Below are 26,835 nucleotides of genomic sequence, written 5' to 3'. Positions count from 1 at the left end.
ATGTTGAAAACCATTGAGCTACGGCCTATTTTTTATTTTATATTCTTCTATTTTATTTTTATTTTTTGCTTCTTAGGGCTGCACCTACAGAATATGGACGTTCCCAGGCTCGGGGTTGAATCGAAGCTTCAGCTGCCGGCCTACACCACGGCCACAGCCATGCCGGATTTCTAGCTGCCTCATCTGCAACCTACATTGCAGCTCACCACGGCGCCAGATCCTTAACCCACTGAGTGGGGCCAGGAATCGAACCTGCATCCTCATGGATACTAGTTGGGTTCATTTCCGCTGAGCCACAACAGGAACTCCATATTGTCTAATTTTAAAGATGGAGAAACTCGAGTTCTCTGGTGGCTCAGTGGGTCAAGGATCTCACGTTGTCACTGCAGTGGCTTGGATCACTGCTGTCAGAGTTGGTTTGATCCCTGGCCTGGGAACATCCACATGCCATGGGTACAGCCAAAAAGAAAAAAAAAATTTTTTTTTTAAATAATAAAATGCAAAAACTGAAGCGGCCCAGAGAGGGACAATTACTGGCCCAAAGCCACACAGCAAACCAAGGTTACAGCTGGCGGCTCTGCTAGTCCTGCCTGGTGATCCCATACTTGCCTGGTGGGCCCCGAGCCCCCAATCAGAAAGCATCCCCCTAGAGCGTGGGACCAGCCGGGCCCATCTGAGGCCCCCGGATCTTCCTGAAGGGCTGGCACTTTCCCATCAATTCTAAAAGCAGGCCGGCAGCCTTGGGGTGGCCAGCGGCTCCCAGATCCTCAAGAACCCTGGGTGAGTGATGTGGGTGGAGCGGGGCGGTGGGGGGGGGATTTACACCATGTCTGGGAGGCACACCCCCACCCATGTGCTGTCACACCTGCCTGGGCCTGCGGAACAGTGCACGCCTCTCTTCAATCCCCGCCCCCCCCCGGGGGGGGGAACCTCTCACTCCAGCTGGGCTTGGCTGTGTGCCCACCCCCTCCCCCTGCCCCCTTGGGGGCCACGGCTCTGCCTACTCCTAACACTTAACCACATCCCTCAGCAGCTCTGATGAGCCAGTCTAGGGACAGAGGGACCCGGGCGACATTTTAATTATGCTTCTAATCGCTTCCCAGGAGAAGGATGTTCCCACCTCAATTTCTCCCTGCAGACGCTGCAGGGAGAAGGGCAGGGGTTCCAGGAACTCAGCCACACAAGGGCTGCCAGGTGGAAAGAAGGGCTGTGAGGGGCTTCAGGACAGAGACAGCCCTGCCCAGGCTGATGGGGGAGGGAGGAGCTGGACCACAGAGGGGTCACGGGTCCCGTCCAGGCACACGCCCCATCTCACTGCCCCAAGTAATGGAGCTTTGAGGTGCGTGTGTTCAGACTCTACCTTGGTGATTTCCGAGGGGGCCGTGTGGCCCCTGGAGCACATCTCCCCCACAAGATGGGGACACCAGGGTCTCCCTCCCACAGCCAAGAGGCAGAACAGCAACCACACCCCCTGTAAGTTCATTCTCCGGGACAGACGTACAAGGGCGGAGAGGAGAGAACGGAGGGCCCCCCTTCCCCTGCGGGCAGGCGGGCAGCGCCTGAGCGTCCTGGTGGCAACCTTCTCCCCGGCTCCAACACGGCTCAGACACCTCCCTCGGTTTAGCAACTTCGCCAACACCCCGGCAGTGACCCTGTCTCCAGCCCAGCCCAGCCCAGCAAGAGCAGCATGACTCGCATTTAGCAGAAGGAGAGTGGGCACCAAACGGTTGAGTGGCTGAGCCCCTGAGGGCCCCAAACTACTAAGTGGAAGTTTAGACACCAAATCCCAGAGCTCCTGGGGCTGCCCAGGCTGATGGGCAGATGAGGTCCTGTCCTTCCAGAAGCTGGAGAGCAGAGTGGGTGGGCGGGCCGCAGAAGTCACAGAGAAAGAAGCCACCTCGGACCCCAAAGTGCTGTACACTCACCCCATCCCCGCCCCTCATCGCATCCTGAAATAACAGCCCCTCCCAGAAGCAAAGACAGACACCAGGCGTGCTGTAGGCTTTTTTAATGTTTCCTTGCTGTTTTAACATTTTCACAGAAAAAAAAAACAAAAAAAAAACGCAGTTTAGAATCTGGAACTGACCACTGTCTAGATGGGTTTCAAGGGCAGATGGTGGGGGCTGCGCAGCCTCTTCAATCCCTCCCCCACCAAGGGAGCTACACTAGCAACGAGCACCAATGGGGCACACGGATCAAGAACTAAACTAGTGTCCGAGTCTGGATCTGGGAAAACCCAGGAGGCCGGGCCAGCTGCGTGCCCTGCCCTGGCTGGATCCTGGGGTGGTTCTGTCTGCCCCCGCCCTCCATTGGCTACAAGGGGACAGGAGGAGGTGGGTCAGCCTGTTCCCAGGACAGAAAAACAGGCCATCTATTAACCCTGGGACTCATCCCCAAGCTCAACTCAATCCCCTTGGGCACACTTCTACGGATGCAGAGTGAAATCTGAATTTCAGAAGAACAGCGAATAATTTGTTTTAGCACGCGTGCATTCCAAATACGGCATGGGGCATATTTATACTAAAAAACTCTCCTCTGTATGCCTGAAATTCTAATTTCACTCAGCATTCTGTTGCTTTGTTTTGTTGCTAAATCTGGCAACCCCATACCCTCAGGGCTGTGGACTCAGAAGTAGGGAAGGGGGTTTCAGGGCAGCAGAGGCCTGAGGAAGGAAGGGGAAGTAGTCAGTATGGGGCCGGAAGGAGGGGGGGGTGGGAAACAAGTCAAAAGAGCGCTTTTTATCCCCCCCCATAGGAATAACAACTTTTAAAAGAATCATATTCCAAAAATTTTCTACACTGGCTGCCTTCCGCTGTTAATAACTATGGGGGAGGGAGTGAGGAAATACACACACACACACACGCAGTCACCCACCCCAACAGGTCTAAATAAAGTTTGGAAGCACTTAGTATCAAGGTTTTCTAAAAGGAGTCGTTTTTCCTTCCGGTGGCAGCTCTCTGAACACCGTTCCCGACATTGCTTAGAAGGGTTTAAACAAAACAACAACAAACAAACCCACAGGGACTGAGCAGAGGGCCACAGCGTTTCTAGTGTCATCCTGGAAGGGTCCCCTTCTTGAAAATTCAAGAAGCCCAGGGGCCTTCCTTCCATTCTGCATCCTGCTCTCTTCCCCCCAGAAGGGGTGGCGTTTAGTGTACACACCGGGCAGCCTTTCCTCCAAGGGGCTTCCCGGGCCTGGGCCAGCGGAGGGAGGGCCCGGGACTTGTGACCTGTCACACGCATTTATTCCGGCGGCCACTGGCGGTCACATCAGAAATGCCAGGAGAAAAGAGGTGAGTCAAGTGTATTTAGCTCTGGCACCGCCGGGCTGCCCCGCTCTGGCTGCACGTGCCAAGGACTCAGGTTGACAGCTGGCAGCCACTGGAGGCCAAGGTGGAGGAAAAGGGAGGCCCGGAGAGGGAAGCCACTTCTGACAGAGCTTGGGCACGGCAGGGCAGGGTGGGCAAAGAAGTCAGACACCCAAGTCAGCTCCCCAAGTCCCCCACGGCCCCGAAGCTCAGCCAAGGCCCCTCATCCATGGAGTCCAGGGTCTGTGGCCTGAAGCCAGGCTCTTGGCTGCCCCCGCATGGCTGGCGGCGGGGAGGGGACGAAACCAAGAGCCCCGCCTCCGCCCGCCTCACACTCGGATCTCATCCTCTTCCTCCTCATCCATGAAGGAGAACTCGGTGTCAGGCTGCCTCGGGAGGGTGGCCCGGGCCCGGTCCGGCCCGCGGAAGGCGGGGCTGCGCTCCTCCAGGACACCCGAGGTGCAGCTGGACAGGGAGCTGCTGTCCCGCGTGGTGTGGCTGCCCTCACTACGGGCCGAGCCGGGGCTGGGGGCAGCCGCCGCCGCCGCCGCCCAGCCCTCATCCTGCAGGGCGCGGGAGGGCAGCGGGGGCAAGTCCGGGCCCCCCTCGCCTTCCGGCCTTGCCAGGGGAGGGGCTGACGCCGAAGGTGGAGCCTGGGAGGGGCTGCCTGCTGGGTCATCGTCACCATGGTAACCGCCATCCTCCTCCTGGGCTTCCCACTCCTCCTTGTCCATGATGCTGAGGACATCGCCCAGCATGGAGGGCCCCAGGTCGATGTGGAAAGACATGATGGACTCGGCGTGCTTCAGCCCGAAGCTGGCCTTGGGCACGATGGGCAGATCCGTCAGGTCCCCGAAGGCCTGCTCGTCGAGGAGGGGGTCTGGGGAGTGGGGGGCGGCAGCCCCGTTCCGCCGGGGCACGGCCTCCTCCACGCCCGCCTCCTCCGGGCTGCCCTCCCCGCTGGCCTTCTTCACGGGGCTGGACGACAGGCTCTTGGGGAGCTTGCTGGAGCCCTTCTCTGCGGCCTCCTTCTCGTTCAGCTGGGGCAGGGACATGGCATTCTTGACGAAGAGGGCCGAGTCCCGCAGGGAGCCCAGCATGTCCCTCTGCTCCCGGTCCCCCCTGGTCACTGACTGCGACCGCTTGCTGCCCCGGAACTTCCGGGAGAGGAGGCTGCGTTTAGAGGACGAGGAGGAGGCCTGCTCGTCCATGGACTCACTGTCCAGCTCCCCGGCCTTGCTGTTGAGAAAGGAAGTGTCCCCAAAGGCGTCCCCCGCCCGGCCCACGTGCATGGTGTGGCGGAAGTCACCCAGCGGGGCACTGATCATCTCAGCCGTGAGGTCCACTCGGGAGCGACGCTTGGAGTGTACGGAGCTGGACACCAGCTGCTTGAGGATCGGCATCTTGCCGGAGGGGAGGGGTCCCTCTAAGCAACAGGTGGATCTGGGGTCAGATCTGAAGTCCGGTGGGTGGAGGGGGCGATAAGGAGGTGATCATAAGGCTGCAAGAAGAGAACAGCAGGCAAAGGGTTAACCTGGCTGTCCACACAGCACAAAAGCCCACCTGAGCAAGGGCTGTTGTGTAAATCGCAGCTCTCCTAGCAAAATGAAATAGCATGAAATAAGCCAGCCATCAATTTCATATCCCTGCCTGTTTCTTCACGCACAGGCCCTCGGGTTAGTGGAGTGCTGCTTGGGGTTCAAGGAGCCGCAGACCTGCTCTCCCTGAGACTTCAGAGAGCCCAACCTTCTTCTAAAGAACAGTATCTTCCCCACCCTGGACCCCCACGCATCCCCACCAGGATGGTGTTAGAGCCACCACAGCCCCATTTAAAGATGCTAAGGAACACAGGTGACTCCAGGCAGCAGGTGGGGGAGAGATTTGACTCCTGGGAACTACCAGTCTGAAGGCATGCTATAAGTTCTTCCTGCTGTCTGACCTCAATCTCTAAGTCAGGGGATGCTTCAACCTGAGTCACAGTCCTCAGAGGAGGAGAGGACAGCACGGGCCCCAGGGAGACGCAGCAGATGTGGGCGGCCCGGCTCACTCTCTGAATCAGAACGAGGGTGGGGCCACTAGGACCCACAGAACCAGCTCCCCAGCCTTCCTTCCAGTCCTTGCTGGGTCTCCCGTAAGTGAGGATCCTGCCTGCAACATCTCCATCGTGGGGCCCCAGGCTCTTGGCCAGGGATCCAGCCTCCACCTCTCGGAGACCGAGGATGGGAAGTTCCCAGTTTCTTTCATCACTAGGGGCACAGGGAGGCCCCCTGGGAACAGCAGACCCTTGGGTGATTCACCAAAGAACACAGGCGGGGAGTCCAGCAGAGCCCCTGAAAGCCCGTGGTACCACACAGCTCCTGGCCACCGTCAAGTTGAAGTCCAGTGTTGAAGCCAAACCAGCCCCTTTCCCCTCAGGAGCGACCTGCCCCAGATGCTAGATGAGCAGAGTGGGGCAAGGTGGGGGGAAGGGACTTAACCACATCTGGTGGGTGAGGGGTGGCTGGGGCTACCAGTGCCACTAACTGGCACAGTTCTCAGCATCCCCATCATTCCAGGTCCATGCCCTCCTTGGCCACACACAACCCACCCTGCCCCTGGCTTCCCTCCTCATCCCTGATGCTGCCCTAAGCTAGGCCATCACATCCCACCTGACCCTGCTTCCCTTCCCCCATCCTTCACCTTTTACCCAGGACCCCCCATTGCAGACCCCCAATCCGGGGGCCAGTCCCTGCGTCCATCCTTGCCACCGCTCCCCCCACCTTGCCCTCTGTCCCGGCCCTGGGCCTGTCTCCTGGACTCCAGGACTGGACACACACAGCTCCCTGCTGGAATACCTGTCACCTGGCTCAGCCTACCTCCTCCAGGGCTCAGCCAAGAGAGAGGTTACTTCTTCGAGGAAAACTTCTTGAGCCCCGCTGACACCTCCCCACTCCAAAGCAATACTTTGGACATCCCTGCTCCCAGCACAACTGGTGACATCACTCTCTCGCTGCCGCTGCTGTTACCAGCAGGACTGTCACCTTCCCACCAGACTATGAGCTTCCGGAGGGTTCCAGGAGGCCGGCTCACCTCGGAATCCTGCCTAGCAGTGCATGGCACACTTGGTCTCCAAACGCCAGCTGAGAAGCCAACACCTCCCTCCTACTGCACCCACCCCTGCCCCAGCCCCTTTCTTGTTCCCCAAGCCCAGTGACAGTGCTGGACTTACTCCAGCCTGCAGTCTGGCTCCAGGGTTCCTGGCTTGACCTCTCTATGACCTCTAGCCCCCCTCCCCACGCTCTGTTGGTCATTCCTTGTCCAGCTGCTGATACCCAGTCTGATGGTTCCCCTACCAGCATGCTCCCCGCCCCCACCCTGGCAGCCATAGCGTCTGTCACTCCAGCAAAGTTCTCTGGGGTGAGTGGCAGGAGCCAGGCACCTACGGCCAGCTCCCCCTGCTCATTCTCTTCCTTCTCCCCATCAGACCCTTGGGAAAGTTCGTTTCCCCTACCCCTAACCTCACTCCTGCCCACAGCCCTGGGATCTAACCCCTAAACCATAAGACTCCAATCAGCTACACCAGGGGTCAGTCAACATTTTCCACAGAGGTCCAGGCAGCAAAGACTTGGGGCTTCACGGCTGATATGGCCTTGGTCACAGCTGCTCAACTGTCTTGAGTAGGAAAGCAGCAGTAGACCGTATGCAGACAAATGGGTGTGTCTGTGTCTCAATAAAACTTTATTTATAAAAACAAGCGGTGGGCCAGACTGGGGCCATAATTTGCAGACCCTTAAACTAGACGTATGAAAAGTACTGGCCTCAGGGTCGCTGCCTCAGCACTGCTCCAGGAGAGAGTCACCATATGTGACCCTCTGGGGCAGCCACAGGCTCCCAGATCAGCTTTGGAGGAAACTCTCTTTGGCTAAGCGGGAGAAAAGGAGGATGGGGTCAGGCTCAGACACCCTGGGCACCGGAGAATCCCCGGGGCTTCTGCTGCCAGCAGAGCAATGAGGCAAGAACAGAAAAAGTCCACGTCCTCAGTCTGCCTGCAATTCGGCTCCTGGCTCTGGTCACAGAATCCTGGGACTCCAGTGCAGCTCTTTCGTTTTCCGGATGAGAAAACAGGTTTACTGAAGCAAAGTGACTTCTTTAGGTTGATGTGCCGAAGGGCAGAGCTGGCCTGGAAGCCAGTGCCCTGGCCCAGTGCTCTTTCTGCTCCATGGCAGGCTTCTTTCTGGCCTCTGGTGGGGAGCATCTCCAGGCAGTTCCCTCCCCACTGCTGGCTGGGACAGTCCAGAGAAAGAAGGGGCCTGGCCGTGGCCTCGAGAAGGTTCCTGCATTGTCCCAGAGCAGCTTCTGACGCTGCCGACCCCCTGAGCCAGAGGATTCTTTGTCGTGGAGGCTGCCCTGCACACCGTAAGGTGCTTCCTCTACCAGTTAGATGCCAGCCACATCCTTCCCCCGACTGCGACAACCACAAGATCCTCAAATGTCCCCTGGGGGGCAAAATTGCCCTGGGTTGAGAACCCCAGCTCCAGAGTGAGAACGCATGTGTGAAAATAAAATACTATTTGCTGGGTAAACGAAAAACAAATTTTTTTTTAAATGAAAAAAGAAAAAGGAAACAAGAGAGGGAGGGGCCGGGGGGGGTTGTAAAGGACCAGAACTGTGGGATCAGTGACCCCCAGAGCTGTGCCAGGATTGCAAAATAACGGCAGGAACCCCCAGGCCCGGCAAGCAACGTCAGGCGCTGCGGTTTCCCCCATCTCAGGCGCTCGTTCGAAAGAAGAGAAAAGGAAGCTGCAGGCCCAGCTGCCCAGGACTCAGCAGAGATGGTGCGGACCTCTGTGGGTGCCCACAGGGACCAGGGACCCTAGCCATCGTGGCTACAGGCTAGGAGGGTCCCCGCCGTCCCATGAACCCTCCCCTGCTTCTAGCACATTCTCAAGGGTAGGACTGGAGACCAGGATAAGAGGGGTCAGCAGGGCCAGTCCTGAAATTGCTGGGCCCCTGCACAGACCCACAGCCCAGAAGGTAGAGCATCTGCCATCCGTGGTCTCGCTCTCTGGTGGCGGGAACGAGGCTTTGCGGCTTGTGAAAAGCCAGACCATCTTCAACATCCAGCACGAAAAATCCCAAGTCCTGAGAGCGGGGCCTAGACGGAGTCAGACACTGGCCCCACTGCCCAGCAAGGAGGGGCTGCAGGACCCGCCAGTCCTGGGACCCTAAGCTGGAGCTCAGACTGGACAGGACAGGCTTCAGGGCTGGTTTCAAATCCTTGGATTTACGGCCCCTTAAGGACACTGTCACCCTGGGCTTTGAACTGAGAGCGCTTTGGAGGCGAGGACAGGGAACTCTGAATATAAGTACGAGCAGGTGGCGGAGGCCAGAACGGGGGGTCTTTGGGAGGCCTGAGCGCCCACCCGGAAGGGGACTGTGCCAAAGGGAATTGTGGCTTTGAGAGGGGGTGTTGCTCAGCCCTGTGACTCAGCTCTGGGGAAGTGGCTAAAGCAGGCTGCACAGAGGAAAGGTCAACCACAAGGGCAGCCACTCCCTGCAGCCTCCCTGCCCGGGACACCCGCCCCCCCCACCCGGAAGCCACGTCCCACCTTCCTGGCGGCGCAAAAGAAGATGGAGTGGCAACTTGTATCCCTCCCCGCTGCCCAGCCCCTGGTGGAATCAGATACCTCTGCCCTTGGCCCACTGACCACAGGACATTCCTCTAAGGCAGGGCAGCCACACCCCATCACTTCCCTTTCTCACCACCCGGTGCATCCGATTCCAGCCCCAAGTGGGGGGCTGGACAGAAGGACGAATGATGACCTCAGTTGTGGCTTGGATTGGACACAAGGGCTTTGTTCATTTATTTACTCATTCATTCATTCACCGACTGACTGTGCCACCTGCCAATTTCCCCATAACTCTTCTAGGCCCTCAAGCCGGAGCAGTGAAAATACATTATATCACATACGTTATACATATGGACAAGCCCTGTCTTCCCGGGGCACACGTGTGGTGTGAGTCTGGCTGGGCGGGGAACAGGACGCAAATGAAACTGTACCTTGCAGTCCTCCGTGTCAGGGGGAGAGGAGGGGATGTGAGTGAGTGTGGGAGTTACAGGGTTGGGGGGAGGCCCCTCTGAGGAAAGGGTCCCACAAGCTGAGAACTGGATGATGAGAAGGAACCAGGCAACCCTTGAACATGCCAGCAGAGGGGTAACAGCACGTGCAAAGGCCCTGAGGTGGGAACAAGCTTGTGTCTGAGGGACAGAATGCAAACCCAGGGGCCAGCCAGATCACACAGCTTCTCCCGGCAAGATGAGAGTTGGGACGGCATTCTGAGCAGGAATCCAGCCTGTGTTTTGGGAGTTCCCGTGGTGGCTGGATTGCAGGCTTGAGGGAGGGGAGGCAGGAATTTAGGGCAATGAGGATGGGGGCCAGGATGAGGCTGCGGCTGAGAGGATGGACAGAGGGGAGCACGTTCAGGGCAGGTTTGGGAGCTGCAGGAGCCAAGGGCCCAGACGGGGAAGGGAAGGGAGGATGGAATCAAAGGGAAGCTGGAGCCCAGGAAGGCCTTTTCTGGGGTGGATCTCACCTGGCAGGCCAGGGACCTTGCCCTCGGGGGTACAACCAGCGTTCTGCCACCAGGAAGAACTTGACTTTGCCAAAACAGGGGAGGCATTCGCAACACCACCTCTGTCAGCTGGAACAACATGCCGCAGGGGATTGTGCAAGAAAACAGTGCAACGAGGGCCAGGGCACCCTGTAAGAGTTTGGGGGATCTGGCTTCTGTCGCCAGAGGAAGATCCAGCGCTTTCTGGAATGCTCACCAGCCTTATCCTGAGAAGATAAGGAGTCCCACTGAAGGCGGAAGGCTGTTTTATTTCAACAGCCAAGGGATGAGAACTGTGGGTGCTTTGAGGCGCATCGTAACGTCTCATTTTAGCTGACTTGAGTCAATCTGGAATCTTTTTATGTTTGCTTTTTAGGGCCGCACCTGGGGCATATGGAGTTCTCAGGCCAGGGGTCAAATCGGAGCTACAGCTGCTGGCCACAGCAACACGAGATCCAAATCATGTTTGCGACCTACACCACAGCTCCTGGCAACACTGGATCCTTAACCTACTGAGTAAGGCCAGGGATCAAACCTGCATCCTCACGGATACTAGTTGAATTTGTTACCGCAGCCACAAGAGGAACTCCGAGTCCATCTGGAAATTTTTAGTTCCAGCACAAATGCTGCCGCGAGCCCTCTCATATTTGAAATTGTACTGTTTGCAGCAGGACGTTAAAGTAATCTGAGCCTCAACAGGCACAATTAAAAAAAAAAAAAAAAAAAAAAGGCCCAAGATGAAAACATGAAATGTCACTATTATAACTCCTGTACCACGTGGGTCTCTGTGTCAAATACTGCCTTAAAATACCTGGGTGTGGCGCAGCCACATTCTCAGAGATGGAGAGACTAAATTAAGAGATGGGTCCTGGGTCATGGATTGAAGCCAAGGCTTTATTCTCACACCAGGGCTCCAGCCTCTAAAATAGCCACGCACGACCCAAACTGTGAGGCTCTCCACACATTAAAACGTGGAGCATGTAATTTATGTGTGCATGTGTACTTCGTATAGGTTTTCGTATAGGTTTTCTACGAGGCTATTGTCAATCCATGCTTCAGCAAATACATTTTAGTTTTCCTTCTTTTAAAAAAAAGTCAGTACACAGCAGGGGAGCTCTGGTGTTTTCTTCTCAGGTCTCAGAGAAGAGAGAACACCCTTGGCGGTGTCACAATACGGCACCGGCAAGGTCACGTGACTCCCATGGAGGCACCCACGAGGCCTGCCACTTCGGGGATTCCCGATGCTGAGAGATGGTGGGCAGCCCAGAGATCCTGCAACCCAGTGGCCTCGATGGGGCTGCTAGGGCTGCTGGGGCGGAGGAATACTCGCCCAAGGCCATGGAGCTGGGGGTGACCCCGGTGGCACTGGTACCCAGGTCTCCGGTCTCCCAGTCTCTTGGGTCCTGCCCAGATAACAAGGGGGGGACTCACTGCCAGGCACCAGGCTAGAGCTCCTCCTGTCTGCTACCACCTTGCCCACATTGCATTAGGAATGGGGCGGGGTAGGACTTCCCACCCACCCACCAGCAGGGTGAGAGGGACGAAACCCCGGCTCAAGAGCTGCTCAGGGTCCAAACGATCTCAGGATGGGATGGTCCTGGGCATCAGCGGTTACGGCAGGTTCTTTAAATAATGGCTTTCAATCAGGAATGATTCTGGGAGTTCCTGTGTCGTGGCGCAGTGGAAACGAATCCAACTAGGAACGATGAGGTTTCGGGTTCGATCCCTGGCCTTGCTCCGTAGGTTAAGGATCCTGCGTGGCTGTGACTGTGGCTGTGGCTGTGGTATAGGCCGGCAACTACAGCTCCCATTCAACCCCTAGCCTGGGAACTTCCATATGCCACAAGTGCAGCCCTAAAAAGCAAAAAAAAAAAAAAAAAAAAAAAGATTCTGGAGCGCCTATAGTGGGAAACCTACCCTAGAGAACTTTGAAAAAAGCAGAAAAGTTCCCATCCCAGATATTCATCGAAGCCTTATTTTTTAATCACAAAAGACTAGAAACAACCTAGAAACAACCTACTACCCAACGAGCAGAAAATGGCTGAGAAAACGAGGAGCCACTAACTCAACAGATTATCCTGCAGCCCCGTAAAGCAGGGCCGATGAAAACCGTGCACGCCACAGCCAACTCTCGACCAAATGACATCAAGTGGAAGGGGAAAAAAAAGGCAGAATTTGTTTACACCCGGCGATCGCAAACTACACGCACAGACGCATCCGTGAACAAAGGCAAGAGGGCAGGCAGAGAAATTAAGCAGTGATGTCAGGCTTGAGAGGAACACAGGCTTCGTTCGTTCTTTTTTAAGTCTCCTTTAATGTGGTAGTGCTGTTTTGATAATAATAATAATAAAAATCCCAAAGCATCAAAGGCTTAAGGAAAAAATGTTAATTTCAAAACCAGCTTAAAACTATCAAGTTCTCAGGGTCCAGCAGCTGCAGGCCAGTGCAAGGCACAGGCTGGGGGCGGCGGTGGCGGAGGGCTCTGGCCGCACAGTCGCAGACGGAAAAATCTCCCACTGAGGTCTGTTCGCATCCCTTCCCTCCCCCAGGTCTGCACCTCCCCCAGCTGGACGTGCTTGTCATGTCCTCCTTTTGTTTGTAAGCGCTCTGGACAAGTGGGTCTATAAAACCCAGCGGCAGCAGAAACAGGGAGCTCAGGACTCCCCCACCCCCACCCCGCCCCCGCCAAGAACTTGCTTCCCAGCAGTTGCTTGAAGCTCCTCAACTGAGCAGATGAGAAATAACAATCCCCACCCCCAACCCGCAGACTGGCCGGTTTCCAGCGACACTGAAGCCCTAAACTGAAGGCCAGCCTCCTGCACGGTGATCCCAGAGTGGGATCTTGTCCAAGATGACCGGGGCAGGTGAAGGTTCTGTTTCTGCTGCTGCCACAGCCCTGGCTCAGGTCAACTGGTGGCTACTAAACAACAGAGAAGATGAGAAGGGGGCGGGGTCACACAAGGACACCCCTGGGCTCTGGCAACTGGCCGACCACCAACAATGCAGAAAGAGCCATGCTGTCAGCAGCTCCCATTTATTAGGTGCCTGCTGCGTGCCAGGCATTGTACGGCGACATGGGAAATGTATGTCCCTGACCCTGCAAGGAGGGGGGTCATGATCGCCCCCATTTTATGGAAGAGAGAAACCGAGGCTCAGTTGGAGTGGGGGCCCTGGCTCATTTTCCCAGCCACTAAATGGCGGTTTGAGTGCAACACAAGCTTTCTGCATGAAGCGCTGGGCCCTCGCTTATTCAGGTGTCCCTGGCTGAGAAGGTGCACGTGGGGGGGGTGGGGGGGGGATCAGGGGAGCTGTTTATTTAAGGTAAGACCTTGGGGCTAAGAATCCCTTGATTGACGCTATCAGGGATCTGCTGAACCCAGGGAGGGTTCACGGGCTCCTCCTTCCTCGAGATCTCATCCTGCCTCCGGCTCTGAGGACCCTCCTAGTGTTCTGACTCCTTGGGAGGTAAGAGGTGGGGAGGACCACCCTGAAGCAGAAGCTGGGGCTCCCCCAGCAGAGGAAAGAGTGGGCCCGGCGCAAAGACCCCCTTCTAATGTTTCTCCTGCCTCCGGGCTCCAATCTCCATCTTGTGTTTCTCTGTGCTTCTAGCGGCCAAGAAGGAAGACCAGAACCTTGACCCAGCCCCTCTCCTAAAACCTCCCAGGCTGGGCGCCCAGTGCTTGCTCCACCCACCCCTCCCCCACACCTGCCAGCCAATCGAGACCTTGGGCTCACTGGCCCCTGGGTGCCACCACCCAGCCCCACTTGGCAGATCCCATTTCCTGCAGATAAACACCCTCTGCTTGGTAGCTTCTTCCTGGAAGGAAGGGAAAGTGACCGGAGCCCTGATTTCACCACGTGCCTGTCGCCCAAGGCACTCCTGCTGGGAGGCCAGAGAGAAGAGTACTACTGGGGCAGAAGGTGGGGGGAGGCCACCATTCCTGGCAACCAGGGTGCCAGGCTCTCATCAGCATGGCGCTCGTGGGGTGAAGCTCGGAACTGAATGATTCCCACTTTCTGCAGCCTCTCTGGGGGTTATTAAATAATTTACGCCTACGTTGTCCAGTACCGAAGCCCCCAGCCTGATGAGGCTCTGGAGGACTTGAGATGTCCAGACTGACATGTGCAGCAGTTCCCGCTGTGGCTCAGCAGGTCAAGAACGTGACACAATGTCCATGAGGTTGCGGGTTCGATCCCTGGCTTTGCCCCCAGGTTAAGGATCTGGTGTTGCCATGAGCTATGGTGTAGGTCACATCCATGGCTTGGATCCCACGTTGCTGTGGCTGTGGTCAAGTTTGGCAGGGGCAGCTCCCATTCGACCTCTAGCCTGGGAACCTCCGTATGCCGAAGGTGCAGCCATGAAAAGAAGGAAAAAAAATTGACGTGTGCTAAAGGGTAAAATATACACCACACCTCAAAGACTTAGAATAAAAAAGAGAGAATGCAAGATAAGTCGTTTTTTATACTGGTCACACGTTAAAATGATAATATTGGGAATACACTGGATTCAATAAAATGTTTATTTCACACATCTCTTTTTACTCTTTAAAGCATATCTGTTCAAACTGTAAATGATACAAGGGTTGCACGTGGCTTCTAAGGGCTGGTACTGATTTAGACTTTCGCCTCTTTTCTACAAGCAGCACCTTCCATTGCCGATGGACAAATAAAGCCGACCATTGTTTTCGTTTGAGTGAAACTAGTTACATGTTAAGAAATAATGCTACATTTTTTTTAGATTAAGTCTTAATATCCTAAATTTTACATCCAGAGGGCCACTGATGGATGTTAGGTTGTTTCAGTTTTACGCAAATGCTGTAACAAATAGACTTCCAGCTAAGTCTGCCCAAGTCCTTTCGGGAGGAGAGTAAGTGTGTAAGATTACTTTTGTTCCGTGTTGCTCACGTTTTCTCCAGAAGGTTTTATCCAGTTACGGTCTCACCAACACCGAAAGATGGTGTCTGATTCCATCATTTTCCCTTTAGTTGAACTGAACACAAAAACATCATAGCCACCCCCACCACCCACAAACTTATAATTTGCATTTTTCCAATTCCTAAAGAGTAAGCATTCAAAATGCATTAGCATGTGCGTCCTTTCTCTTGTGAATTCCTTGTTGAAGACTTTTTGCCCTCCCCCCCTTTCAGACAGGGGAGGGGGCGTCATCTTTTCTACTAGATTTGTATTACTTTAAATAGTAAAGCTATTACAAAGTTTGACTGGGAGTTCCCCTGTGGCACAGTAGGCTAAGGATCTGGTGTTGTCACTGAGGCGGTTCAGGTCACAGCTGTGGCACTGGTTCTATCCCTGGTCCAGAAATTTCCAAATGCCAAGGGTACAGCCAAAAAACAACAACAACAACAAAATTTTTTTGACTGTATTTTGCAAAGAACTCTGCAAATTTATCATATGCCTATTTATTTATTTGTCTTTTCTGTCTTTTTAGGGCCGCACCCACGGCATATGGAGGTTCCCAAGGCTAGGGGTCTAATCGGAGCTGTTGTCTACACCACAGCTCTTGGCAACGCCGGATCCTTAACCCACTGAGTGAGGCCAGGGATTGAACCCGCAACCTCATGGTTCCTAGTCAGATTCGCTTCTGCTGCGCCACGACGGGAACTCCATGTGCCTATTTATGATGTGGTGATTTTGCTGTTTTCTTTCCATAGAGTGCTTACCAACTTTACATGGTCAAGTCTGTTTTACAATTTCTGGCTTTAATGTCATGAAGCAAAGACCTTCCCCACTCCCAAGTTTCATGAAACGAGTCACTACTTCTAAAACTACCAGGTAACGTAATGGTTAAAAACTACTCATAGAGAAAAATACTACAGGGAAATACATCAAAGTAAAGAGGACTGTGGTTTATAAAACTGTGGGCCATTTAAAAGAGATTAAAAATATTAAAATATAGGAATTCCTGCTATGGTGCAACAGGATCACTGGTGTCTCTGCAGCACCAGGACACAGGTTCCCAGCCCAGCACAGTGGGTTAAAGGATCTGGCCTTGCCCAGCTGCGGGGTAGATCACAACCTCAGCTCACTTCTGATCCCTGGCCCAGGAACTCCAGATGCCACGGGGTAGCCCAAAAAGAAAAAAAATTAAAATATAAAGTTCATTACTGATTCCATATAGAATTGTTATGAGTTAGATGTAAAATTTAATAATAAAAATTAACGAGTTTTTTTAAAAAGAATCAAACACTACCTCCCTCAGATAGTAAATTCCTTATGATACCACCCACCCATGGGTCTACCTCCAGACTTCCTTTTCTGCTCATTGGTCTCTAGTCATTTCTTTTCTTTCTTTTTTTTTTTTTTTTAGGGCTGCACCCGTGGCATATGGAAGTTCCCCAGCTCAGGGGTCAAAACAGAGCTGCAGCTGCTGGCCTACGCCACAGCCACAGCCACGCGGGATCCAAGCCATGTCTGCAACCTGCATCCCAGCTCATGGCAACACTGGATCCCTGACCCACTGAGCGAGGCCGGGGATGGAACCCGCATCCTCATGGGTACTAGTCAGGTTCTCAACCTGCTGAGCCACAATGGGAACTCTGGTCTCTGTTCATTTCTAAAGCAAGTCCCTCCTGTCAACTCTATACAATATGTTTTGAGCATCTAGTACGATAATAACCCTGCTTTCTAACTTTTTTTCTGAAATTGTCTTGGCTTTTCCACTGCAATGAGTGTTCCAGAGGGACTTCAGAAACATTTTATTAAGTTCCAAAAGAAATCCTGATGGAATTACACTGGAATTGAAAGCACATACTAAATTAATTTGGGGAGAACTGACTTTATCACAACACGTCCTCGAATCCATTTATTCAGCCCTTCTGGACATCCTCCATTAAATTGGGTGGCTTTTCTTGCTGTTAAGTCTACCACAGTATTGTCATGTTTATTCTGGGTTATTTTATGATCTCTCCTTGTGAATGGGTTTGTACCCACCCCCTTCTACACAGCTACTTCTCTCTCTCTTTTTTTGTCTTTTTAGGGCTGCACTAGCAGCATATGGAGGTTCCCAGGCTAGGGGTCCAATCGGAGCTACAGCTGCCGGCCTACACCACAGCCACAGCAATGCCAGATCCGAGCCTCATCTGCGACCTACACCACAGCTCACCGCAACACCGGATCCTTAACCCACTGAGCGAGGCCAGGGATTGAACCCACAACCTCATGGTTACTAGTCGGGGTCGTTAGCCACTGAGCCACGACAGAAATTCCCTCTTTCTCTTCTGACTGGTTCTATCTGGCCTTATGGGAAAGCTCCAATTTTTAAATGTCTGTCTACTTAATGGCCACCCTACCAAGCCTGTACTGTCTCACCCCAGTCAACCTTATGATTAAATCTTTGGGGTTTTGCAAGCAGACCAGACCATCACCTGCAACTAATAATTCTGCCTCCTCCACTCCTCATTCTTGTCTTGTTATATTTGCTACAATTGCCAACTTAATGCTGACCATGACAATGAAGCTCTCTGGTCCCAGCGTTTACGGTGCTCTTCTCAACCTAAGTCATCCAACACAGTAAACACAGTAGCCACTCATCACATCAGGCTGGCGAGTGCTTGAAATGTTTCTGTTGCCACCAAGGAATTGAATTTTTTTTTTTTTTTTTTTTTTTTTTTTTTTTTTGTCTTTTTAGGCCCACACCCATGGCATATGAAAATTCCCAGGCTAGTTGTCGAATCGGAGCTATAGCTGCTGGCCTATGCCAGAGCCACAGCAACACCAGATCTGAGCTGTGGTTGCGACCTACACCACAGCTCATGGCAAGGCCAGATCCTTAACCCACTGAGCGAGGCCAGGGATCAAACCCACGTCCTCATGGATGCTACTCAGATTCATTTCTGCTGAACAACAATGGGAACTCCCTGAATTAAAAATTTTTTTTCCTTTTAATATTCTTTTGGCTGTGCCCACGGCATGCAGAAGTTCTCAGGCCATGGACTGAACCCAAGCCACAGCAGTGACAACACTGGATCCTTAACTGCTAAGACACCAGGGAGCTCCTGTACTATTTCAAATTAAAAAAATCAATGCTTGATTCAGTTATCTGAACTTAAGTATATGTTTCAAACACCTGGAGAGTGTGGATCTACTTTTTCAGCTGTACATTTTAGGAACTCCAGGTTCTGATAGAATATTTATGAAATGTGGCGTCCAAACTGAGATGCGCTACAGACGTAAAACACACGCTGGATTTTGAAGACCTTGTATGAAAAAGCGCAAAATATTTTTTTGAATGCATGGCAACATGGCAATATTGTGGATACACTGGCTTATTCAATGAATTTCACCAGTCCGTAGTTTTGAAAGGTAATATGACAAAGGGAATGAACATTTTTGAGTCTTTCCTCTGCACCAGGCTCTCTGCTTTGTTTGATGGAACTGCTTCTTTCCTCTCCCAAGTACTAGCACCGTCCTAGGCATCTGACAGATCGTCTCACATGTACTTTTCAACAACAATCCCAGGGAATTACCATCATCCCCCACCTTGCAGATAAGAAAATGGAGGCTTACAGCTAAATGCTTCACCCAGTTCTTCACACAGCGGCCAAGGACATAGCTTTTGAAGTCTGCCCGAGCCTGAACCCTGGGCGCTTACTTTGCAGTCCAGGTGTGTCAGGAGAGGGTCATAGGCATTGCTGGGGCGCAGGACTCTGAGATCTGATGAAGGTTATGGATGCATATAAACACCCACAGGACAAACACTTGTGCGTAGAATTTTAGGGTAAAATATGTCTAGTCTGGGCTCCCTGTTCCCCACCACTCTAGGCAAAGTACAGACAAATCCTGGGAAATGCTCACTGCCTGGAAGTCCATCCCGATGGGAACCCGCTCCTCCTGGGCCGGGAGGGGGTCAGGCTCACCCTGGCCACTCTGCTGCTCCATCTCTGTCGCTGTGCCCACCTCCCTCTTCATCACCGGAGCCTGAGCTTGGGACCCGGGGAAGGGAAGCCGCGGAGAGATGTCTTAAAGGCATAGGAGGGGGAGGGAGAAAGCCCTCTCACTACTTGGGAGTTACAGTGGCTCAGGAAGGGAAAGGAGGGAGCCATGACCTGGGAGTGACAGGAAGCGACAGCTCCGGAGCTAAGACTTGAGGAGCCAGCGGCTCCAGAGCACTGGGCAACTTTGCTTGTTCACAGAGCTCTTCCTGGAGATCGTGCATGTGTTTGCTGTGCGTGCGTGCGTGCGTGCGTGCGTGTGTGTGTGTTTCCCAGCCACCCAGCTCCCATCACAGAAGGAAGCGCACAAAGAAGGGAAGGGGTGCCTGCTGGGGGCTCCATCGCTGCCCCCACCGGCCCAGGGCCTCAGAAGGAAGTGGCTGAACTTGAAATCAGATCGATCTGACCTTGTTTGGTTTCAATCTGCCTCTTCTGAGCGCAGGGTGCTCAGCTGAGGAGGGCGAGTCAAAGGGCACGCCTGGGTCTGCAGAGAGAGGTGGGTGGGCCTGGTCCTGCTCTAGAGCAGGTTGGCGAATCTTCATCTTGGCCCTGCTGGACGGAGCCTGCAGCCTGGGGGGCCCGGGAACCAGCCTCCCCGGTTATGGTTACGAGCTGGCTCAGCCACCCTCAGCCGCCTGGGGCAAGCTACCTGTGCCCGTTTCCTCATCACTTTTCAGAGCGATTGATAACACCACGCACTTCCTAGCACGATGGTGAGGAGTCGACAAGCTAATATAGGTCAAGCCCTCGCACAGCCTAAGGGGTAAGCGCTCCGCGTGTTTGCTGTGAAAATGATGTTGTAACTTGTTCTTTCTTAGCAGGTGCCCTAGGTCACCTTAAAAGGTAAGACTCCAGAATCCCCAGCGACACTCTGGCCACTGTCCTGTCACTCCCCAAGTTCAAAGAGAACACATTCTTAGCCTTTAGTGTCACCGGAGACACCAAATCCACAAGGGTCCCAAGCCAACAGCTTTTCGAAGTTCGATGTCTCCTGGCTTCTGAAGCCCAGTTATAAATCATGGCCCAGACCAGCTGGGGGACCAAGCAGGTCTTTTGCTTCTCCCTTCTTGACCTTTTCACCTTTAAGGACACAAGACAGGGAGCCTGACTTTTCTCAGACAGGACTTCAGCTCTCTCTGATTTCAGGTCAGTAAGCGAGTGGACGAGGCGGAGGTGGGGAGAGAGAAAGACCTCCCGGTCCTCCTTAGAATGAAGGTTAGAGAACTTAGGAATCGGGGGGGCCCCCGGACACTTCCAACAACAAATACTTGCACAAAATCTCAACGTGATCGACCCACAGTAAAACAAGCCTGGTCCTTTGGACCTAACGTGATTCTCATCAGAGGTGTCTGCAAATCATACTGCCTGCCTGAGGCTCTTGTGTGCCCTCCCTCTCAGCTCCTTCCTTCCCCTGCACCCCGTTTGACGGAGCCTTAAACTCCAAGGGCAGAGGGAACACAGGGGCTCCTTTGATGCCTTGGGGCCAAGGGCAACATTCTGGGGAGCGGAGAAGGGATGCAGAGTGGGAACCTGGGTGCGGAGAGGGGGGGCAGAGAACCGACTCCAGGACACAGGGCTTGGCTTCACTGGGGAGCCCGAAGCTGGGGTCTGCAGACCACGTTCAGTTACCCCAAGAACAGCCTGGATGCAGGCATAAGAATCCAGAGATGCTCCCAGGGAGGCTGGAAGTGGCCCTGGCTGACACCATCTGCCACCTCTGATGGTTGGGACAGAAGATGATGGAGAAGCCCTGGGTGTCCCTGAACACAGCCACAGGCACTTTTGTGCCCTGGCACTATGGCTCTGCGGATGCCCTCTGCCCCTGTGATGAAGAGAGAAAGGCCAGCGGGTACTATGGGTTGGGTAAGAAATGTAAGCTTTCATTCATGAACAAAATCCCCAAATACCCTTGTCTGGTCCCAAAGGGAGACCCTTTCGCAGCTTGGGAGGCTGAGTGGAGATCACCAGCGCCCCCATTCCAGGCAAAGGAAGGTGCTGGATGTCAGCGAAGCGACCCTGGCCTGGAGCCCCGAGCGACGGGCTGGCAGTGGCCGAGGGAGACTCTGATGCACATTACTGGAAGGCAGCCCAAGGCTCCTTGTACTTTATGCTAGATCTCCAGGGACACAGTGAGCGGGGACCGGGACTCTCACGGCTAAACTTCCTTCCCAACCCCCTGTGAGCCATGAGCCAATCCCGCTCACGAGTCCCTCCCAGCATGACTCCCCCCCACCCAGTTCCCTGCCCAGAGGGGCTGGCTGGGGCTGGCTTTCAGGACACACTGCCAGCTGGGTCGTGTTTGGTTCCCTCTCCCAAGGTTGAGTGAAAGCCTCCAGCACCGAGGCTTGGGTCAGCCCGAAGCTTCTAGGGCCAGATTGCTCAATGCTCTGCCTCCGCCCCCAAGCCTTATCTCTGGCATCAACCCAGATCCCATTCCTCCAAGGGACAGACTCCTCCCTCCCCCACACAAGGACAAGATCCTGAGCCTGCAGAACCTCCAGCCACAGGAGGTTGGAGTCACTGCAGCAATTCAGGCTGTTCTGGCCTCTGAGCCCTCCACTCCCACCTTCCAAATCAGAGCGGGGGCAGGGCAGCGAGAGGCGGCCCTTCAAACACTTTGCCTGCCACACCTGGGCACAGCCTGTTCCCTGAAGCAGAAATCAATCAGCCGCTCCAAAGGTGGAGGCGGTTAGGATCCCTGAACCAGAGCCAACTGGAGGCTCTTCTGGGAAAGCTCCTGACTGGTGTTAAAGAAGGGTCTAGATCCCTCTCCCAGGTTGGCATCTGCCCAGCCCCACAGCCCCACTCTTAGACGCTCACAGGCTTGGGGCTCCCGGGTCTCCAGTCCCGTGAGGGCTGGACCATCGTGGATGCGGAGATATGTCAGCTTGGAGTGGGAGGAAGGAAGCAGTGGAAGAGGTGTCAAGAAAGAGGAAGGTGGAAGTCCCAGAAAAATGGAAGAACACTCCAAGCGGAGGCCTGAGCTAGGGAGGTCACCAATGAGCGGCGACTCCAGGAACTCAGGGAGAGGGCAGAGGGTCAGAGACCCCAGACCACCGCCTCTGGGAGTGGATTCGTTTTATCACACCAGCCCCCTCCCAGTCCCTGCAGGGGTCACCAGGACCCCTGGGAAGACCAGAACCCGCTCAAGTATCTACCCAGGTTCACTAAACCCCTGTCTGTGGGAAGGGGCAGCTGTCCCCAAGGAGCCCAGGGGCAAAGTCCAAGTTCACAGGAGATAAACCACACTAATTGGGCAGTCACATGAACAGCTCACAGGGCAGCTGATGAAAGCTGGAACCCACATGGCACCCCACACCTACACCGGGTCCTAGCCACTCCCCCCACCCCAGGATGGAGCCTTCCAGGTCAGGAATGGGTGCCCCATTACTGCTTCACAGCCCTAGGGCCACCTAGAGGCTCGGCTGAGCCCAGCCCGGGTCCAGCAAACTCCCCGTTTCTGGGGGGAAATCCACAGCTCCGCTTCCCCCTTCCTTTGTGCCCTGTTCTTTGTTCTCTTAAAATTCAGTCCACCGGGCCGGTGGTCCCCTCCTCCACCCCGGCCTCAGAAAGGGGGCGGAGGGGGTGGGGAGTTATTAGAAACCCAGACGGTGCAACCAAGTTGCGTTGCTGGAGGCCCTCCTGTAGCCGGCCCCTTGCTGTTTACGCTGGCTGGCTGGCTTGGGGGTCCCGGTGGCCGCTGGGGGGCAGGGAGAGGACGATTCCCCGTCTAGCACCCTCAGCCCTCTAGAGAAGAAAGAGCAGGGGGCTTTACGCAGCTCAGAGACGCTTTCCGGTTCAACTGCTCAGAGAGAGGGGCCAAGAATAGGCAATGGGGACGCAGCCGAGGACCGTGGGAGCCGCTCAGATTGCAAGGGGGTGACAGCAAGAAAAGAAAAAGCATTGTATTTCCCCTCCATTCTCCCAGGGAGAAAAAGAAAACTTCCAAAGCGCAGGCTGCAGTGTCTCATCGCGAAACAAGGAATCTGGTTTGAGTTAGCAGAGAGCACCCCTCCCCCCAGTCACACATACAACACACACACACACACACACACACACACACACACACGCCTGGCTCAGGCTCAGTCCTCTCCCAGGAAGTCCGCCCAGCCTCAACCCTCAGCCCTCCAGCCGTGGCTCCGGATTCCCGCCCTGCAATCCCAGCCGGCCGGGACACTCACTCACCCAGCCCGCAGAGGAGCTCCCAGGGGCCGCACTCGGGGCAGGGGGCAGTTTTGTGCCCCCGCCTGGGGGCGCTCCAAGGAGGGGGCGGAGCTAGAGGCGGCCGATCGCAGTTCCACCGCCCCAAGCGGGTGGTTAAATCATTAACCGACCGCTCCCGGCTGGTGGCCAGGCCAGGAAAGCTTCACCGGCTCCAGCGCGCAGTCCCCTCCCGGCCTCGGAAGCGGCCCCACCCCGCGCAACGGCGCCTCGGCCTTTCCCCGCCTCGGCCTCCCGGGCTCCCGAGGAGGCGGGCGCGCAGGGCGGGGGCCGGGCAGGGAGGGAAGGCTCGGGAGGGAGGGGTGGGGGGGGAGTAGCATCGGTTCCTTCGGCCAGTCCCTTCCAGGCAGCTCTCCTCGCCTCTCTTCTCCCAGGCCCGGTGACACTGGGTGGCGTGTCTACACGCCTCTGCCACTACGGGCGAACAATCCGGTTCTTATTCATGGCGAACTCTGTGTACACACGCCCCCCTCGAGGAGACCGCGGGCCGCGCGCCGCCGATTGTTGTGCTCCTTGTCCCCGGCGACACACACCCCCGTCCCCGGGCAAAGGGTGGACCGCTAAAAAGCCGCGTCCCCCATCCCATCGCATCTCATCCCCATCCCCAGCAGCGCCTGGGGCCGGCCGGGCGAATCCTAGCCTGGGCAGAGGAAATCGACTGGGAGCGAGGCTTCGCCCGGCTCTCTACCACCCCCTCCTCCCCAGCCCCACTCTGCTCGGACCCAGGGTGCGTGGCCCCCGTCCCAGGCACCCGAGCCGCCCCGCACGCGCCCGGGCCCCAGCCCTGCCACCCAGGAGAGTGGGGGGCTCTGCCCGGCTCCCGGCCCCACGGCCCCTATCGCGGCTTTTTCAATTCTCTCCGCCCCCTAGCAGGGCTCGAGGTCCCCAAGCCCAGCCCGCCCCGCTCCGGTGGCTGTCACGGCCAGAGGCGGGTACCCGTCGCCTACCTGGGTCCCCTGAGACGCGAGCGCCGAGCCGGCGCGGCTGCGCTGTCCCCTCGGTGGGCTCCGCGAGGCGGCGGGGCTGGCGGCCCATGTCCGCGCCGGCGTCTGTTTCCTCGGGCTCCAGCTTTCAGGGCAGGGAGCCGCTCGGACACTCCCCTTCCAGGCTCCTCCCGCACCCTCCCCACCCCGCAGCCCCCGCGCTGATGTCACGGCGCCGCCGCAGCCAATGGCGGTTGGGAACCTCAGCCCGGCCGCTCGGCCTCCTCGGTTCAAATCTGAAAGCCTGCGACTTTGGGAGCTTCGTGAGGGGCGGTTCGGGAGGCCGGCCAGGTCCCGGGGCGCCCCTCCTTGCTGCGCTCCGGGGCCTGGATCCCCCCCACGGGGCTCCCGGGGCCAGCAGCGCGACTCCCCCCGGGGGCCGAGCACGAGGCCGCCCCCAGGCTCTTCCTCGTTTCCAGCATTGACCTGAAACCGATAACCCCCGCCCCGGCCCCGGGCGTTTCCGCTCCCTCCCTCCCTGACCCGAGGCTGAGAAGGTGGAAGCCCCCGAGGTCGTGGATTCCATCCCAGACTCTTGCTGGAAACGGGAGGGAGGGTAGGAGGGGGCCGGCCCCCGAGGCCAGGCCCAGAGTGGGTGTAGGAAGGATTTGGGCAAGGTGACCTGTCTTTGAGGGTCCTGCTGTCCCAAGTCTGTAACCCTTGCCTCCCGAGTATCCTGCCAAGACATAGTTCCCTTCCAAGCGATGCCCTCCCTAGACCTCTGGCCTGAATCCCATGAGAATCTCTTGAGAGGAATAGCTTCCATTTGTAAATGAAGTTAGCAATAAATGCCACGGAGAGGGGACACAGCACAGTGAAATCTCCCTAGCCGTTAGCAGCTCCTTCGCCTATGTTTTTATTTTTAAGGAGAGGGGTTTAGGGTGGCAGACTCCCACTAACAGGACTTTCCATGGGACCCCCTCGTGGTTCCTTCAGCTGGGCTCCCAGTAAATCCTCTCCCAGTGCTAGCATCCTTGGCTCCTTTCACCTGAAATCAAGTTAAGTCTTATCTGTGGCCCCCAAATTTTCCTAATTCTCCGAGGCACCTCCCCTCCATTGTTAACTAATTTTGTCTTTAGGGCTAGCTGTTGGTAATTGATGCTCCTTTTACAGGTGTCTGGATTTGGTCTTCCCAATGAGATTACCTTTCAATTAAGCACACCTCTGGGACAAATTCTTCCACCCTTATCGAATTCAGTGCTTTGCTTCCAAGGCTCCTTCCACAAACATTTAACCGTCATTGAGCTTTGCCTTTGGGGACAAAGATGAATAAAGTCCAACCACCACCCTCAGGACGCCCTCAGTGGATACAGGCTACTGCAGGAAGGGGCTTTGTACATGCTTCTAGACACAGGACCTCACTGCCTTGCTTGCTAGCACCCTGGCAGGGAGGCTTGATCAAGACAAAGTGCTCATTTTCTGGAGCTCCCATCGTGGCGCAAGCAGAAACAAATCCGACTAGGAACCATGAGGTTGCGGGTTCGATCCCTGGCCTCGCTCAGTGGGTTAAGGATTGATGACGTGAGCTGTGGTGCAGGTCAGAGATGCGACTTGGATCCCGTGTTGCTGTGGCTGTTGTGTAGGCTGGCAGCTGTAGCTCCGATTCAACCCCTAGCCTGGGAACCTCCATATGCCATGGCTGAGGCCCTAAAAAACAAAAAAAAAAAAAAAAAAAAGGAAAACTTGGAGCTTGAATAGCTACCTGGAAATTTCTTGAAGTTCTAAGCCCCTGACTTTGGGGAAGGATTTGCAGTCCTAACTACACCTCTGGTGTAACTTGACCTATAAGCCCTTAGGCTCGGACACGTGTCTCAACCTCTTCTAGCTGCCAGGGCCTGCCCAGGAGACCTGGGCATGTGTGATCCCCACATTGGCGTGGGCCTGCCTCCCTCTATGGGTTTGTTTACAGTGGGTTCTGGGCATTTGGGGTCAGGTAATTTTGCCCCAACCCTAACAAGATCAGTTCTGTTGGTTAATCCTATTCCCTTATAGAGAAACTGACGGCCCCACTTGCTCTGGTCCTGCCATCTTCCATAAAGCATGACTCTGCGCAGGTCGTGCCACTTTCTGGAAAGGGCCTTCCCGTACAAACGCCCCATGACTTCCCACCTCTGTCCTGAGCCCCCACCCACTGAATTTCCTTCTACTGGGGTTAAACAAGCTGGTCCTGGGTGGACACTTCAAGGTGTCCCCAGGGCCTGAGCTCAGTGCAGTTTGGGGTGGGGCCTCAGTGGCTGCAGCCTGAGACCCTGCCCCCTCCCTGGGCTATTCACCGTCCCCTTTCTGGGCAGAGGTTCTTTCTTTCCCTGGTTCCCGGTTCTTGGGAACCCCCGGGGCCTTTTCTTGGCGTCTGAGCAACCTCCGCTGTGCAGCCTGGGAAAATCCCCAGGATACCAGGCCGCTGGCGGAGAGCCTGGGGCTCAGGGCACGGCCACGGCCACTTCCTGGGACTCTTTTTGTCCCAGGCTCCAGACACATGAGCCCCACCCAGAGAGTCTCAACACGCAGCAGGGCTCTGGGGCATGTTCTAGAGAAAAAAACAACAGGTCATTCCCATGGGATCCTTGAGGACAGGATAGCGTCCCCATTGCTGTTTGGATGTTTTTTTTAATCTCTTTTAAGGCCGCATCATGATGATCATTGTACAACTATAAATGTAATAAATTAATTTAAAAAAAAAAAAGCCGCATCAACCACATATGGAAGTTCCCAGGCTAGGGGTGGAATTAGAGCTGCAGCTGCCAGCCTGCACCACGGCCACGCAGGATCCGAGCCTCATCTGAG

At 55.3% G+C, this 26,835-nt stretch overlaps 1 protein-coding gene across 3 annotated transcripts; it reads right to left on the bottom strand.

The window, feature by feature from the left end:
• Positions 1-1,993: 1,993 nt before the first annotated feature.
• On the bottom strand, positions 1,994-24,125 carry CDC42EP4 (CDC42 effector protein 4). 3 transcript variants are annotated; one of them, XM_003131243.6, is made up of 2 exons: positions 24,016-24,125; positions 1,994-4,809 (listed from the first exon to the last, which is right to left on the bottom strand). In XM_003131243.6, exon 2 carries the CDS (start codon positions 4,709-4,711, stop codon positions 3,638-3,640), a length of 1,074 nt encoding a protein of 357 aa, XP_003131291.1. In that variant the 5' UTR covers positions 4,712-4,809; positions 24,016-24,125; the 3' UTR covers positions 1,994-3,637. The 3 variants fall into 3 exon arrangements, with proteins under 3 accessions (XP_003131291.1, XP_003358042.1, XP_084839912.1); XM_003357994.5 differs by lacking the exon at positions 24,016-24,125 and adding an exon at positions 23,033-23,215; XM_084983786.1 differs by lacking the exon at positions 24,016-24,125 and adding an exon at positions 6,276-10,628 and having other exon boundaries at positions 1,994-5,638.
• Positions 24,126-26,835: the final 2,710 nt, after the last annotated feature.

The sequence above is a fragment of the Sus scrofa genome, chromosome 12, assembly GCF_054392235.1.
Source record: "Sus scrofa isolate SSC_HxYL_T2T_F1_AM1 chromosome 12, Sscrofa_HxYL_maternal_Yorkshire_Landrace_v2.0, whole genome shotgun sequence".
In the NCBI taxonomy this organism is placed as follows: Eukaryota; Metazoa; Chordata; class Mammalia; order Artiodactyla; family Suidae; genus Sus; species Sus scrofa.
This window is presented reverse-complemented; position numbering and strand designations above follow the sequence as displayed.